An 18,383-nucleotide genomic window follows, 5' to 3' on the forward strand; every position below is an offset into this window, starting at 1 on the left:
TAAGGTTAGTTTTAGAATTAGGGATCAGTTTTTAAGTTTATAATTAGGATTAGGGTTGTATTTAGAGTTAGAATTGGGGTTTAGGTGAGAAATAGGGGTAAGATTATGGTTAGGACTGGGGTTAGGTTTGAGGTTAGTTATAGTTAGACTTAGTGTCAGTGTTTGGGTTAGGGTTGAGATTTCTATTTAGGATAGGATTAGCTAAATTAGGAACAGATTTTGGTTTGATGTTAGGTTTAGGGTGGTGGTGAAGATTATAGGTAGGTAAGGATTAGGTTTAGAGCTGAATTTACAGTTAGCATTGAGGTTATAATTAGGGTTTGGTTTAGGGTGGAGGTTAGAATACAGTTATGGTTAGGGATAGGGTTATTATAAGGGTTAGTGTTAGTGATAGTGTTGAATTTAGGATTAGGATCATGGTTAGGGTTACCATTAGTTTTGGTTTGAGATTTGCATTAGGGTTAGGGTTAGTTTTAAGGTTAGAGTTGAGATTATGATTAAATGAGTTTTAGGGTTAGGTTTAAGGATAAGTTTTAGGTAAAGATTAGGGTTAGGATATGTGTTAGTGTTAGGGCTGAAATTAGGTTGAAGGTAAAGGTTAGGATTAGGATTAAGTTTATGGTGAGAGCTAGGGTTGAAGTTAGGATCAAGGTTAGGTTTAGAGTTAGGTTTGAGTTTAGGTATAGATTAATCATTAGTGTTACAGTTGATTTAGGATTAGGGTTTGTGTTGAAGTTAGAGTTATGTTTAGAGTTAGGTGTATGTTTAGAATTAAGGTTGAGGTTAGTTTTGGTTGTGGTTAGGATTAGGGTTAGGGTAAGGGTTAAGATTTAGGTTTGGATTGAGTTTAGGTTTAGTGTTACATCCTTCCATTTATTTGCATCTTCTTTAATTTCTTTCATAATTTTCAGTTTACAATTCTTTAACCTCCTTGGTTAAATTTATTCTTAAGTATTTTATTCTTTTTGATGCAATTGCAAATAGGATTGTTTTCTTAATTTCCCTTTTGATAGTTTGTCATTAGTGTATAAAAACAACATATTTTTGCACACTGATTTTGTATTCTTAAAATTTACTGAATTCATAATCTAATGGTTTTTGGTAGAGTCTCTAAGTTTTCTATACAGAATATCAGGTCATCTGCAAATAAAGACAGTTTTACTTCTTCGATTCTGATTTTGATGCTCTTCTTTTTATTGCCTAACTCTGGCTAGGACTTCTAGTACTATGTTGACTAAAAGTAGCAATAGTGGACATCCTTGTTTTCTTTCTAATCTTAAGAGAAAAAAGCTTTCAGTTTTTCACCGTTGAGTATGATGTTAGCTCTTGGCTTGTAATATGTGGCCTTTATTATGTTGAGGTACTTTCCCTCTATACCCAGTTGAGAGTTGTTATAATGAACAGTTGTTGAATTTTGTCAAATGATTTTTATACATCGAGATGACCATATATGTGTCCTTTATTTTGTTAGTGTGGTGTATCACATTGATTGAAATATTGAACCATCCTTGCATTCTGAAATAAATCCCACTTGACTATCGTGTATAATACTTGTATGTATTGTTGAATTCTGTTTGCTAATATTTTGGTGAGCAATTTTGCATAAATGTTCATTAGTTATATTTGCCTGTAACTTTCTTTTCTTGTCATATCTTTGTCTAATTTTGAAATCAGGGTAATGCTTGCCTTATAAAATGAGCTTGGAAATGTTCCATCTTTTATTTTTGGGAAGAGTTTGAGAAGTATTGCTATCAAATCTTTAAATGTTTAACAGCATTTACCAGTGAAGCCATCTGGTTCTGGACTTTTGATTTGATTTGTTTCTTTCTAATTAGTAATTAAATCTCCTTACTAGTAATGATTTGCTAATATTTCTATTTCTTCATAATTGAGACTTGGTAGGTTGTACATTTCTAGAAATTTATCCAATTCTTACATGTTATCTAATTTGTTGGAGTATAATTGTTCACAGTTGTCTCTCATGATCCTTTGTATATCTGTGGTATCAGTTGCTATTTTATTTCTGATTTTATTCGAGTCATCTTTTTTCTTGGTAATTTGGGCTTAAGGTTTCTCTATTTCATTTACCTTAAAACAAAACGAAACAAAACAGCTCTTAGTTTCTTTGATCTTTCATATTGTCTTTTTAGTCTCTGTATCATTTATTTCCACTCTGGTCTTTATTATTTTCTTCCTTAACTTTGGGGTGTGTCTTTTCTTTTTCTAGTTCCTTAAGGTATAAAGTTAGGTTATTATCTTTCTTCTTTATATTATTATTTTTTAAATTATTTTTTTTTCAATTACAGTTAGCATATATTATTTTCAGGTGTACATGATTAGAGATTTATATAACTTAGAAAATTATAACCCTGATAAATCTAGTACCCATCTGACCACTGTACATAGTTATTACATTATTGACCATATTCCTTATGCTATATTCTACATACCCATAAGTATTTTGTAACTACATATTTGTACTTCTTAATCCCTTCGCTTTTTCACCCACCTCTCATTCCTCCCATCTGGCAACTATCAAAATGTTCTCTGTATCTATGTTTGTTTTGTTTAATTTATTCTTTACATTCCACATGAAAGTGAAATCCTATGGCATTTGTCTTTCTCTCTTACTTTATTCATCACAATACTCTCTAGGTCCAACCATGTTGTCATAGATGGAAAGATTTCATTCCTTCTTTATGGCTAATATTTCATTGTATATATATATATATACCACTTCTTTATCCCTTCTTCTACTGATGATCACCTAGGTAGCCTCCACATCTTGACTATTGTAACTAATGCTGTAATGAACACATGGATTCATATGTCCCTTCAAAGTAGTGTTTTGGGTTTCTTCAAATAAACACCCAGAAGTGGGATTAACGTGTCCTTTTTTGACTTTTGTCACAGCCTTTGTTTTAAAGTCTATTTTGTCTGGTATAGGTATTGCTACACCAGCTTTTTAAAATGTTTCAATTTTCATGAAACATCTTTTCTTCATCCCTTTAGCCTGCGTGTCCTTTAATCTGAAGTGAGTCTCTTATAGGCAGCATATGTAAGGGTCTTGTTTTCTTATCCATCCTTTTGATTGGAGCACCACTTACATTTAACGTAATTGTTGATAGATATGTAGTTATTGCCATTTTTATTATTTATATTTTTGAATCTTTTTTCTTCTTAAAAAAGCCCCTCCATTTTCTGTAACACTGGCTTGGTGGTAACAGACTTCCTTAGCTTTTCTTTGTCTGGGAAGCTTGCCATCTGTCCTTCAATTCTAAATGATAGTTTAGCTGGGTAATCTCTGTAAATCCTTGCTCTTCATTACTTTTAGTATTTCCTGCCAATCTCTTCTGAACTAGCTTCTGTTGAGAAATCAGCTGACAATCTTATGGGAGCTCACTTGTACATAACAAATTGCTTTTTTCTTGCTGGTTTTAAAATTTTGTCTTTAACCTTTAGCATCTTAATGTATCTGTGTGTGGTCCTGTTTGGGTTCATCTTGTCTGGGACTGTGCTTTCTGGGTTTGTATTTCTATTTCCTTCACCAGTTGAGGAAGTTTTCCGTCATGATTTCTTCAAATACGTTTTCATTTTCTTGCTCTTTTCTCCTTCTGGTACCCCAATGATAGGTATGTTGGTACCCTTGACGTTGTCCAAGAGCCCCTTAAACTATCTTTTTTTTTTTTTTTAAATTCTTTTTCCACATTGCTATTCTGATTTGATGTTTTTGGCTATCTTCTAAATTGTTGATTTGATCCTCTGCTTAATCTACTGATTCCCTCTAATATATTATTCATTTTGGTTGTTATATATATTTTTCTATCTCCATTTTTGTGTTTTCTATCTGCTAAATTTCTCAATGAGTTCATCTACTCTTCCTCTGAGTATCCTTATAACCAGTGTTTTGAACTCTGTATTTAGTAGATTGCTTGTCTACATTTTGTTTAGCTCTTTTCCCATTTGCACCAAGTTAACTCACGGATTACAGTCCTAACCTTAACCCCAAAGTTTGCCATGAAATATCTTGCTTCTATTTTTGCATCACTCTAGTATATCGATAGTCTTGAAACAAATGACATCATTCTATTTATAGCATTGTTTTTATTAGTTTGCTGAAAAAGTCAAATACTAGAAAACATAGTATCCCTATGAGCTACACTTTTTTTTTAACTAGGAAAAGGGTTATTCCTCGTCCCCTCCTCCCCCCCAGTTATCTTTATTTTTGTTGTTGGTTTCTTTTGCTGTGCAAAAACATTTAGTTTGATGCAGTCTCATGTTTTTGTTTCTCTTGCTGAAGGAGAGATACCATATATATTTGATATATATATTTACTTATATATTACTAAAACATATATGTATGTATACACATACATATATGTGTGTGTGTATTACTAACGGCAATGTTAGAGTGTTTACTGCCTATGTTTTCTTCTAATAGTTATGGTTTCAGGGCTTACATTTAAGTAGGATGAAGAAGGTAACCTGCAGTTATTGATCAGAATAAAGAGACAGGTCATATTTTTCAGCATATTACATTATTAGCTATACTTACAAATTTTTGTGAAATAAAAGTTACCAGCTATAGTAAGTTAGTACAACCCTTTACTAGTGAGGACGGCTGCCCCTCTCTCCCCCAAAATCAAACAATTGACTCAATGATATATGTGCTGAGTCTCATTTTATTTTGGATTATAGACATACTTTTGCCCTTTCCCTATCTAGACAACTCCTTATTACCAACAGCTCAAGTCCAGTTGTGCAATTTTTGGAAATAGACAAACTTGATACATCAGTTATAACAGACCTCTTTAACTGTACTAGGAAATAATTTATAGACTGGAAGATGTCTTCAGGAATACTGGTTTGAGACTTTAATTATGGTTCAAGAGCTTTTATAAAAAATTCAATGAAAAGATCTGCTTTAGAACTTTACGAGTTTATGATTAGAAATAGAGAATGTATTAATTTTAAAAACATTATGAAACTTAACAGTACATTGCTACTGAGAACATAAAGCTCTTAATACTGTGACTAAGGAAACAGGAATGGTTCTAAAATTTCCTTTCAGAATGTAACAAAAAGATATTCAAACTGTAAGATAACAGTTTTGACTGTATGGTAAATTTAACTACAGATGCTTCTTGATTTATGATGCAGTTACATCCTGATAAACCCATTGTAAGTTGAAAATATAACTTGAAAATGCATTTAAACTACTGAACATCATAGATTAGCCTATTTAATTTCTACTTCTACTTAATTTCTACTTAATGCGTATCACTTTCGCACCATCGTAAAGTTGAGGAATCGTTAAGTTGAACTTTTGTTAACTCAGGGACTGACTGCACATAGTTTTCATTCTATAATGACTTGTGAAGAAGTCCTAAAGTCAGTGGACAAAACAGGAAAATCATTATTTTTGCTATATTACACAATTCTGGGAACTGAAATTTTAAGTTTTAGGACTTTAAATCTTCATGGTACAGGAACAATATTGCCCACTATAATCAGGATGTAGTTTCTCCAGTCATTAAAGAATTTTATCTTTTCATTTTTGTTATTCAAAACATTTACTAAATGGAAAAGGAAACGCCAGGAAAATAAATTTTTCTTGTTTGCAATTTTTCTTATGTATGCTTTCCAAGTCATTTAAAAATAAGACCATTTCCTTTACTGGGTAAGTATCTTGTACAGCTTCAGTGCATAATTAATGTTTCTTGAAATGAACAGAAACTTTACACCAGTAACATTTGGTTACCTTTAGAAAACAGGATACAAAACTACTGAGACAGATTATCATAGGCTTACAGTTTTAACAAAAAACTGAGAGGCAATGACCAAATGACAATTTTGATTGGGTTCCTTTATTATTATTACTGTCTCCCCATAAATTCTGCAGTTTGGAGTCTATTTCAAATCTTCCTAAGAGCCTACTTCATGAGTTAAATATGTACATACAGAATAAAGCAGATATGTTGTAATTTTAAAAAGTAAATAATTTTACATATTATTGGCTGGAGGCAGTTCAATGTAATCAAAGGTTACAGCTCTGAAAAGTATGATGGTAAGATTTTAAAGCTCAGAATTCGCAGGTTCGTTAACACTTGGTTTCAAGTATTATTGAGCTATAGTTGAAATACATATTCAACTCCACATTATTTACAGCTGTCCAATAATAATAACTTAACCAGTAAAATACTGAAGTATGAAATATGTAATGATGTAAGACAAAAAATGTTTCAAAACACCAGGAATAAAGTTAATGAAGAGTAAAGTAAATCTAGAACATGGAAAGGGAAGCTACGTTTATCAAAAATAAAAATAGCAGACAGTCTCAGTATACACTATGCACATATATTAAAAAAAATGACTTATGAAGAAATTTTTTTAGAATTTTAGAAAGAAATAAAGTATTTGGCTCCCTTCTGCTGGAGGTTTGCCTACAAACAGCATGCAGAACCAACATCTCAAGTGTTCTGCACAGCACAGTCTTGCACATTGTGTGCATTCATTGAACGATTTCTGAGTAAAATCATAGTCTCTTTATGGATGATCCAGAACATATCAATGGCTCCATTTCATAAAAAATCTTCATAGGCTGGAAGAGCAGTGACAATCATTTTCCAAAACTTCAGTTTTAACAAAATTTACAAAATAAACTACTAAATCTAGATGCTTTCACATTATTTTGCATGAGTATTAAGTACTGTGTAAAAATTTATGTAAAATCTTAAGTTAACCAAAACTAATGTCTTTAAACTTTAGATCAAGTTCTTCACTCTTTTAGCACAGCTGATAAATGTTTTCTGCCACTGCCACTAATAATGCTTTTGAAACCAAAGCACTTTGAAAAAGAATATGTACTGCTGAAGAAAGATAGTACCAAAAATGTCACTGAACTTCAGTCTTTAAGATACACACACTTCCTGTTGGACACCAGACTGTGAGAGTTTATCTTGAGTCTTTTCATGTCCTGGGGCATGGCAAGTAGTCTTCCGCTTAAATAATCGCAGACTCAATCGTAATAATTCATTGTCTACCACCGGAGCATTTGTGTAAGCTTGTTTTACCGTGCCCTATTTGGAGAAAATAAAAACAAATTTAAAAAGACGTACATTATTAGTTAACAGTAGGAAAGACAGGTTAAAGTCTAACAAAATATTAAAATTATAAGAAAAATTAATTTGAGATAAATATTAGCTGTACTGGATATTTAAACGCAGAATTAAGGAAATGTTTTCAGACTCGAAGAATCTTAGAAAAGAAAGCAATCTTTAAAGGGCACCTAGTCTAACATCTTGCTTAATGTAGGAATCTTCTCAATCTGATAGGTAATCGACTAGTTTTACTTCATTTCTAATGAGGAAAAAAACACACTGAACATTTTATGATGAAAAGTACTACTTCTACGTGTTGAAATAAACTCCCTTCTATGGTACTACACACTAATTCAATCTTACTCTTACATGAAAATTTTTCAATTATCTGAAGAGAAGCACTGAACTGTTAATGTCCCATAAGATGCAGGTTCTAGAACTGCACAAATTCTCAGTATACTGGTCAATGCAGTACATTGAGAAGCTACGACCTCCCTCGTACTAAAATGTTTATCTCTAGTATTGTAACTTAAATCTAGATTAGCAATTTTGGAAGTTACTGTCAAAAATTTTTGTTAAATGTTCTCCAACCATGTGTATAATGAAATAAGGTAAGGTTTGAAAATCTCTAGCATTCTGCCAATTTCTCTTCTTGCTAGGATCCTTAATGAAATGGTGGTTCTTTGATCACATCTGCATTTAAAAAAATACTTTACAAGTTGTAGTACAGTAAAATTGACTTTTTACATATAGTTCTGTGAACTTTTACTCATGTATAGGTTCATGTACTCACGACCACCATCAGGTAGAGATGTTTGCTTCATCACTCAAAAGAATTCCCTTTGTTGCCCCTTTGTATTCACACTCTCTTTAATCTCTAACCCTTGACAACGAATGATAAGTGTCTGTTATACTTTTGCCTTTTTAAGAACACCACATAAATGGAATCATACAGTAATATGATCTTTTGAGACTAGTTTTTATCACTCAGCATAATGCCTTTGAGATTCTTTCATGCCACAGATAGTGCTGATAGCTTGGAAATTTTTTATTAGAAATCAGTAATCCATTGTATAGATATGTCAAAGTTTATCTATTAGCCAACTGAAGAACACTGGAGTTACTTGCAGTTTTGGAGATTATGAATAGAGCTGCTATAAACTTTTATGTACAGATTTTTATATGAATGTAAGTTTTCATTTTTCTAAGGTAAATACATAGCAATGTACTGCTGGGTAAGTATACATTTAACCTTGTAAGAAATAACCAAACTGTCTTCCAAAGTAGTTCTACCATTTTGTATTCTCACCAGCAATATATGCGAGTTTCAACTGTTCTGCATTCATACCAACACTTGATATTGTTAAGATATTTTGTTGTTTTTTAGCTATTTGTAAGAGGTTGTTAATGGCATTGCATTGAAGTTTTAATTGCATTACCTAATGGCTAATAATGTTAAAGTGGCTATTCAAGACTTTTGTCCATTAAAAAAAATTGTGCTGCTTGTTTCTTACTGTTAATTTATGAGTTCTTTATATATTCTGGATACAAGTTGTTTTTCAAAATGTGATTTGCAAATATTTTCTTGCAGCATACTGTCTTTTCATTCTGTCTGCTAAAGAACAAAAAAATTTAAATTTTGAACATCAGTTATCTAAAAATAAAAATTTTAATTAAAACAACTCTTCTTAAAATGTCCTTCCCCAGCAGACTGGTCATATTTGTGTCTACATCTGGACTCTTGTTTAGTGTGTTCCATTGATCTAAATGTCTATCCCTTCATCATTACTATACTATCTTGAGTGCTGTGGCTTTATAGTAAATCTTGAAATCAAGTAGTGTGTATCTTCCAACTTTATTAATATTTTGTTCATCTATTTAAAAAATTTTTTTGGCTATTCAAATTGCTTTGACTTCCCTTGTACATTTTAGAATTAGTCTGTCTATATATACAAAAAATCATGCAGGAATTTTTACTAGAACTGTGTTAAATTGTAGAGCAATTTAGGGAGAATCACAATCTTAACTATATTGAGTCTTCTTCCAATCTACAAATGAAATATGTCTCTCCATTTATTTAGGTCTTTGATTTTTTCATCAGTTTTTCGTAGTTTTCGGACATAGATAGATCCTGCATGTTTTGTTAGATTTATACCTAAGTACTTCATTCTGGGGGAAAGCTGCTAAAAAGATTTTGGTTTTGTTTTTTTGTACACGTTTCGGTTTCCAGGTGCTTCTATATATTACTCTCATATATAAAAACACAATTGCTTTTTGCATTCTGACTTTGTATCTTGTAGCCTTGTTAACTCATTTATAAGTTCTATGAGTGTTTCTGGTAAATTCCATGGAAGCTTTTACATAAGCAATTACACTGTCTAAAATCAAGACAGTTTTATTTCCTTTCCAATCTGTATGCTTTCTTTTTCTTGCCATATTAAACAGGCTAGGACTTCCAGTACAATGTTGAATAGGGGTAGTAAGAAAGTCCTTGTCTTGTTCCTAATCTCTGGGGAAATCTTTCAAACTTTTTACCATTACATATGATGTGAGTTGTAGTATTTTTTGTAGATTCCCTTTACTAACTACTTTCCAATTCCGGCTTGCTAAAAATTTTTATTGTAAGGGAATGCTGAATTTTGTCAAATGCTTTTTTTGTATCGGTTGATATGGCCAAGTGTTTTTTTCTTCAAGTTTAGTATTTTAAACCAGACTTTCACCCAGGATAATCCATACTAGGTCATGGTGTTGTATTCTTTTTATATATTACTGAATTCGATATGCTATTATTTTTGAGGATTTTTATGTCCATGTACATAAGAGATATTAATCTGCAGTTTTCTTTTCTTGTAATGTCTTTGTCTAGTTGCAATATTAGAGTACTGCTGGGCTCATAAAATGAATTGGAAAGTCTTCCTGCCTCTTCAACTGTCTGGGAGAAATAGCTTAGAATTAGTGTTATTCTCTCCTTAAAAGTTTGGTGGATTTTCCAATGAAACAATTTGGGACTGGATATTTCTTTTTCAGGTTTTTAACTACATATCCGATTAAAAAAATAAATAAATAAAATAGACAAAACTTTTCAGGTCATCTATCACTTGTTGAGTAAGTTTGGTAGTTTGTGGCTTTCAGAGAAATTAATCCATTTCTTCAAATTGTCAAATTTAAGTACATAGAGTTGTATATAGTATTGTTTTATTATTCTTTTACTATCTGTGAGAACTGTAGTGACATTCCCTTTCATTGGTATTGGTAATTTGTGTGTTCTTTTTTTCTTTATCAGTATGGGTAGAGGATTAACAATTTTATTTCTCAAAAATCAGCTTCTGGTTTTGCCAATTTTCTCTAATGTTTTTCTAGTATAAATTTTTATTGATTTGGTGTATTATTTCCTTCTTTCTGCATGCTACATGTTCTGTACATTCTTTTAATACTATGATATAAAAATGAGATTTAAACTCATTTAAAGCACCCTAAATGTTCTCTTAGTAACTCTTCTGATATGTACTATATTTATATACTTTAAAAATCATTCTCCTAAATAGAAATGATGACAATTTATAGGGGTTCAATGGATTTCTACTTTCTTTTTATTATCTGATAAGGTACCACTTACCCCCTATTCTGTACTTTTATTTTACAGTCATATATAAAGGTTTTTGTTTGTTTTTCTTAGCATTTATCATGCTCTCTAGCATCTGAAATTAATTTTTCTTTAGTTGTGTCTCTTCTTTCCAGAGACACAGTCAGAAAGTTTTCAATTAGAAAGCTTTCAATGTGGAGGTGACATCAGAAGCATGGTGGAGTGAGGGATCTCCCCTGATCTCTCCCCTTGAAATTACAACCTGAAATCTACAATCCACCAAATAATACCCAACCTGCACACAAGCATGTCTGAGAGATCTGTGCATCATAACATCTGAAGGTGGGCCAACTGCATGTGATAGGGAGGTGCAAAGAGAGAAAGAAAGAAAGACAGGAGCTGTGGAATGCAGCCTGTAACTCCCTGAAGGATGAGGGAGGGGGGAAATTATGTGGCGGATTTTTGGCTCTTTGAAGCACTGAAGAGTCCTGCCTGAGGGATAAGCACCCAGTGGAGCAGGACAGAGACCAAGCGCGGAGGGGCAAGATCTATGTTTCAGCAACCGCCACTGCCGGGTAGAAAGCTGAGTTATAGCCTCCCCACATCATCCCAAAGTCCTTCACCTCCCCTTCTCTCCCCTCCCTTCCCTCCTGACCATACCTTCCAGAGCTAACACTGACCCCCAGGAGAACTGAAACATACAGTGCAGCCGTTTCCAGTGACAGTGGCAGAGATATAGAAGCAAGGCAGCTGAAGCCTGAGGGCCAGCATTACTGGAAGGAAAATAGCCACACAGACCGCTGGCCTCTCCCAATCTGGCCTGCCCCCCGCTTCCGTGAGTCAGGATGATTTGGAAAGAAGCACTGGAACATTACATATGACTATTGGGGCAGCACAAGAACTTCAGAGCCTTTTCAGAGGCATGGAACCCCATCATCCTTCACATTCTCCTACAGGGGTGGAGCCCTGGGACAGAGGTGACCTGGTCATAGAGGAGATGCACACTCCCCCCCCCCGGAGAATAAAGGGCATTTTTAACCTCAAAGTAGAGATTCAGCAGCTTGGGCAGTGTAGGAGGCTTGGGTGCCACCTACTGGAAATAAAAGAAACCTCTTATCAATCTGCTAAAGAGATCATTATATAAATTTTCATTTTTTTTTTTTAAAGCAGATTACGTTCCCATTAATGCCTAGGTGGAGAAATAATCAAAACAATAAACAACCAAGGGGACAAGGAAGCTCAGGGAAAAAAAAAAATTCCAGAAAGTAAGATATAGATATAGAAATACATGATTTAAATGTCAGAGATTTCAAGATTGCACTTCTGAAAAAATTCAATGAGATGCAAGAAAATTCTGAGAGACAGTTCAAAGAACTTAGAAACAATCAAAAAACAGGAATACTTTACCAAGATTGAAACTCTAAACTCTTAATTATCTTAATCCAAAAAAGCATTCTCCCTCGTCTCCACAAAATAAACCCAAAACCAAAAAGGCTTTCTCCAAGACACATATTAAAATTGTCAAAAATCAGTGACAAAGAATTCTCAAGGCATCTAGGGAAAAGAAGACAACAACTTATAAAGGAAAACCCATTAGATTATCATCACACTTTTTAGGATAAACCTTGCAAGCTAAGAGGGAGTGGAACTAAATATTCAAACTATTGAAAGAAAGAAATATATTCAGCAAAGTTCTCCTTCAGAAATGAAAAAGAAAGAAAGACATTTTTAGACTTACAAAAGCTAAGAGAATTTTCTACCACAAAGCCTGCATTACAGGAAATACAGAAGGGGGTCATTCTACCTGAAACAAAAGGACAAAAAATATATAACAATGAAACAGGAAAGTACAACTGTTATTAAGAACAATGTATTATAACTTTAAATATTACATAATGGTTAAAGGTAAAAAAAACACACTTGAAAAAGAGAAGAAGACAACAGTTGCTACAACATAGAAATGAATGTACAGCATATATAGGGATAATTTGAGACAACAAAAAAGTGGAGAGAGTAAAGATCTGAATCTGCAAAGGGGAATGGAGACAAGGCAGAAGGACTACTGTGTATATATAACTTTTCTTTACATAAACTTAATGGTAACCACACATAAAAAATCCAGAACAGAGACACATAACATAAAACAAGAGGGAACAGAAGAAAAAACTATTAAACACCACCAAATTAAAATAACAGACAGAACACAAGGGCACAGAAACAACGGAGATGCCCAGTTACCAGAAAACAAAAGATAAAATGGCTATAGGAAAACCTCATATTTCTATCATCACCCTTAATGTAAATATACTGAATTCACCAATAAAAAGTCACAAAATAGTAGAATGGATCAAAAAATAAAACCCAACCATATGCTGCCTTCAAGAGACACATCTCAGCTATAAGGAAAAATATAGACTCAAAGTAATAAGGTGGAAAATGACCTTCCAAGCAAATGGCATTCAGAGAAATGTGGATGTAGCAGTACTTATATCTGGCAAAATAGACTTCAAGATGAAAAAAGAATGAGCAACAATGATGGACACTTCACAATGATAAAGAGGACCATACATACAACACCTATCAATATTTATGCTCCCAATCAGGGAGCACCAATATAGATAAAGCAACTACCAACAGAACTAAAGGGAGAAACTGACAAAAACACAATTATAGTAGGGGACATAAATACTCCATTGTCAGTTATAGATAGATCATCTAAACATAAAATCAATAAGGAAAGAATCTTAAGTGACGCATTACACCAATTCGACATAATCAACATTTACAGAGCCTTTTATCTCAAAACCTCAGATTATATACTTTTCCTTAATGCACATGGAACATTCTCAAAGACAGACCATATGTTGGGACACAAAACTAGCCTCAATAAATTTAAGAAGTCTGAAATTATACCCACCATATTCTCTGACCTAATGCTTTGAAACAAGTTCAAATGTAAAAAGAGAGTGGGAAGAACCACAAATACGTGGAGATTAAACAACATGCTACTAAAGAATGACTGAGTCAAAGAAGAAATAAAAGAAGAGGTCAAGAGATACACAGAAACAAATGAGAATAAAAGTACAACATATCAAAACTTTTGGGACACAGAAAAAGTGGTAGTAAGAGGAAAGTTCATATCATTACAGGCCTATCCCAAGAAACAAGAAAGCTCTCTCATAAACAACCCAACATTACATCTTAAAAAACTAAGAAAAAAAGAACAAATGAAGCCCAAAGTCAACAGAAGGAAGAATAAAAATTAGAACAGAATTAAATGAAATTGAGAACACAAGGATAATAGAAAAAATTAATGGTTTTTTAAAAAATTTAATAAAACTGACAAACTCCTGGCTAGACTCACTAAGGAAAAAAGACAAAGGACACAAATAAAGTCAGAAATGAAAGAGGAGAAATTATGACAGATACCACCAAAATACAAAGGATCATACAAGAATACTACAAAAAATTATACTCCACCAAATGTAATAACCTAGAAGAAACGGTCAAGTTCTTAGAAATATACAACCTTCTTATAATGAATCAAGAAGAACTGGAAAATCTAAATAGACTGATCAGCACTATGGAAATTGAAACAATCATCAAAAACTTCCCAAAACATAAAAGTCCAGGACCAGATTGGCTTCACCAGCGAATTCTACCAAACATAATACCTGTTTTCTTCTCAAACTTTTCCAAAAAAAACTGAAGAGGAGGCAATACTTCTTACTCATTTTATGAGGCCAACATTACCCCGATACCAAAACCTAGTAAAGATAACACAAAAAAAGAAAACTACAGACCTGTATCTCTCAGGAACACAGATGCAAAAATCCTAAATAAAATACTAGAAAACCGAATACAGCAACGTATTAAAAAGATTATACACCACAATCAAATGAGTTTCATCCAAGAGACACAGGGATGGTTCAACATAAACAAATCGATTAATGTGATACACTACATAAAGAAAATAAATATCAATAGATGCAGAAAAAGCATTTGACAAGATACAGTGTATATTTATGATTAAAACACTTAATGAGTATAAAGGAAAGTACCTCAATATAGTAAAGACCATATACGACAAACCCATGGCTAACATCATACGTATTGGTGAAAAACTAAAAACTTTCCCTGTAAGATCAGGAACAAGACAAGGCTATCCACTATCACCACTATTATTTGATATGGTCTTGGAAGTCCTAGCAAGTACAATCAGGCAAGAGAAAGACAACAAAGGCATCCAAATAGGGAATGAAGAAGTCAACTTTAAAAAGCCTAAGATATTTTCAGTTTCTCGTGATCAAATCTCTTCCAAATATAAACTAATTTCTATTAGTTTCAGTTCTCTTTATTCTTCTCAAGTAAATCCTTACATATATATCATTTGGATTTATTTCTCTCTCTTCCAAGTTAGTACATTCTCATAAACACTATTTCTATAAATACCCTTTCCACTCTTTCTGGGAAATTTTTTCCTTAATCTTCAATTTAAATAAATTTCTAGTATGTTTTATTATCTAAAGAAACTTTTCATAATGAAATGAAAAACATTTCACAGAAATAAGAGTATTTTAAATTTTATACATCAATTTTTGAAACAAATTGTTATTTAAAGTAAAATAAAAAGGATTATAAATTCTAACAGACTTCTTTCTTTTACATGTATAAAAGACTAGAAAACCAATCTCATAAAAACAGGTGAGACTACAATTTCACCTTAAAGCAATCAAATAATATGTCTTTCATACTACTCAACAAACACTTTGCATTTTTCCAAGTAAACAATACCTTTTCATTTTTAACAAGCTGCTTTCGAATTGCAGAATCCCGTCTGAAGCATAATGCTTTACAACATGGTCCAAGATTACTAAGAAGACTTGCTCTTTCTTCTTTTCGTAGTAATGCAGCCATATTGAGAGCCCCCAATTCATGTTCAAAAAGACTGTCTGCATCTTTCAAAATAAACAAACAACAATTTGCATTAAAATTTTTCTAAAATAGAAGTGTTACCAATTGCTTAGGTAAAGCCTATACTCTATCAAAATTACCAAAATTGGTGAAAATTATTTATGTATTTTCTGTTAAGAGTCATTCAATATGTTGTTAGTCTGAAACAAAAAAAAATATTCTGATAGCCACTTTAAGTTTAAGATATAAGAAAAGCAGACTTGGGAGAGAGAATTTAGACAATGATTGCTAAAACTATGACTGGGAAGATAAATTCAAGTTATAACTTAGTGAAGTTAAATTTAGAATATTGCATACCATCAACTATTACTTAAATTTCTAGATTTCGGGACTTTAGTAAGATTCAAATGTAGTAATGTGACTACATTCTGTGACCTGTAAAAAAATCAGTCAGTAAAATGACTAGGTGTTAGTCATACAATCTGCAAATTTTACCCTAGATTTGATCACTATAAAAACCTGGACAACATATTAAATTAAAATCACTTAGTTTTAAGTCATAACATGCAACGTAGGGAAAACATGCTTAAACTTTATAAAAATGGGAGAATTAATATTTTATTAAATATTTTATTATTTAATAAAAATAAAGAGGTTGGATTAAAAATAGACAAAAAGGAAGTCAAGATATCAGAATAGGACCAGTCAGTAATAAAAATAAATTACAGAATAGTAGTAACTTCAAAGCTTCTATAACAACATGATTAAACAGGTTATATGTGAGAACCCACAAGAAAAGCAGTAGACACATAGGTAAAAACAAAACAGTCACTAAGTCAAAATAGTCATTATAAACTAAGAATAAATGGAACTAGATTACTTATTTCATTTTCAAGAAGTGCAAAGCATAAATAGAGAGATTGGATAATTAACAAAAAACTAGACTCATGTAAGATACCTAGTCAATAAGTTATATACCTAGCCAACGGGTGTATAACATGAGAAAAGAGTAAATAAATATAAAGAAAATCTCAAAAATAGTTTGCAAACTCTGGTGTCTACCAGAATCATCTGAAGAGCTTTTTAAAATACACTGCCAGGGCTATTCCATCAGATCTACAGAACCTCCACAGTTGGAAGAGGATACTTTATAGGAAAAAAAAGGCAGTTCCTCGGGTGATTCAGACACATGAATGTTTGAATCAATGACATAGTCAAATTTACATACTATTAAAGAAAGAAATTAACTATTATTCCATTGTAGATACAAATATAGAAAAAATTTGTATTGAGTCCATGCCATTCTTGAAAATTGTTCATTAGGACAAATTTCTTTTTATTGAATCCTTATCATTTTCTGCTTTCACAATAGAATATAAAACACATATCTGCAAACCTCCCTAGACAGACTAAACACATACTTAAAAAACTTAACCATATTACAATCAGAAAGCCTAGACAAAAGCAATTTAAATTTCAGTGTACAGCTGACTCTTAAACAAGGCAGGGAAGTAAAGGGTGTAGCTGGAAATCTGCATATAATTTTTGACTCCCCTAAAACTCAGCTGTTCCTTGGTATCTGCGGAAGGCAGTGATTTGAGGACCCTCCCACAGATATCAAAACACGTTGATGCTCAAGTCCCTTATTGTGAAATAGTGAAGAACAATACACAGTTAGCTCACTGCATCTGTGGATTCCCAACTGCGATCAAAAATACTGCTTTCCACCTGCTGTTGGATGCAAAACCCAGATATATGAAGGGCTGACTGTACCCATATTAAAAGAAAATCATGTATTTAGGTGGACTCACACAGTTCAAACCCGTGTTGCTCCAGGGTCAACTGTACATGCAAGTTTTCTGTATTAAGAATTTAAGGATCTCTGAATTTTTTAAAAAATGACACTTAGAATGGGGATATACTTTCTTTAATACTGGGGCACTGAAACAGACCAAATAAAATAGAAAAAATCTGTATCAATTATTTCACAAATACTTATTGCATATCTACTTTGTGTCAGGTAGTATTCTAGGCAATGGAATAATTCGTAAGAACAGATTAGTAGACACTGGATACAGTAAACAAAACAAAGTTCTATTCCTTAAGAAACTTATGTTTAGTAACATATGTCAGTTCTCTAACAAAGCTATTATAGCAAGTAAAAAACTGGACTGATTGGTAATGAACAATCAAAGCCCTCTTTATAGTGTGTATTTTCATTGTTTAGATTAAGCCATCATCAAGTCAGGATTAAAATGTATATTATAGTTAGCAAAATTGAACTAGATTTTAACCTGAAATGCTATCAGCAAAAGTCACAGGAACAAATATCTTTAGAGATAGATAAGACCTTAGGAGTTTTATTCCATCATTTTATGTCCACAGGCTTCAGATCACAGAGCCAATCAAAGTAGAAAGAATGGGGCAATAACTCAAGACTTCAGTCATTTGTCAGGTTAATACACATTCACGAGTATATGTTTCATACACATATATACTATGTTTATTAAGACAGTAAAATCAAGAGTTTTACTGCTTATCCTGAGTTGAAAGAAAGGACATGGATTCATGAAATTCACAAAGCAATTTTTTTCCAATTTTATCTTAGTAAAAATCTTAATTCTTTTAACCAAACTCTTTTATTCTCATGAACATGATATAAAATTAAAAATGCTGCTTTCACCTTTAACTTCTTTACCTTCTTTTTACAACCTCACCCCATTAATAAAGTATTGATAAGCTAACAAACCGAACAAGATAGGTACCAGGTAAGTGAAACAGTGCAA

General features: G+C 32.5%; 1 protein-coding gene across 1 annotated transcript in view; it reads right to left on the reverse strand.

The window, feature by feature from the left end:
• Window positions 1–4,664: 4,664 nt before the first annotated feature.
• Window positions 4,665–18,383, reverse strand: part of ZC3H13 (zinc finger CCCH-type containing 13) — a 115,019-nt gene continuing 101,300 nt past the window's right edge. The window contains 2 exon segments of the mRNA XM_025047947.1: window positions 4,665–7,079; window positions 15,478–15,641. Of these exon segments, the coding sequence (XP_024903715.1) occupies window positions 6,912–7,079; window positions 15,478–15,641 (332 nt within the window). The 3' untranslated portion in view covers window positions 4,665–6,911.

Source organism: Pteropus alecto, unplaced genomic scaffold (genome assembly GCF_000325575.1).
Source record: "Pteropus alecto unplaced genomic scaffold, ASM32557v1 scaffold245, whole genome shotgun sequence".
Lineage (NCBI taxonomy): Eukaryota > Metazoa > Chordata > Mammalia > Chiroptera > Pteropodidae > Pteropus > Pteropus alecto.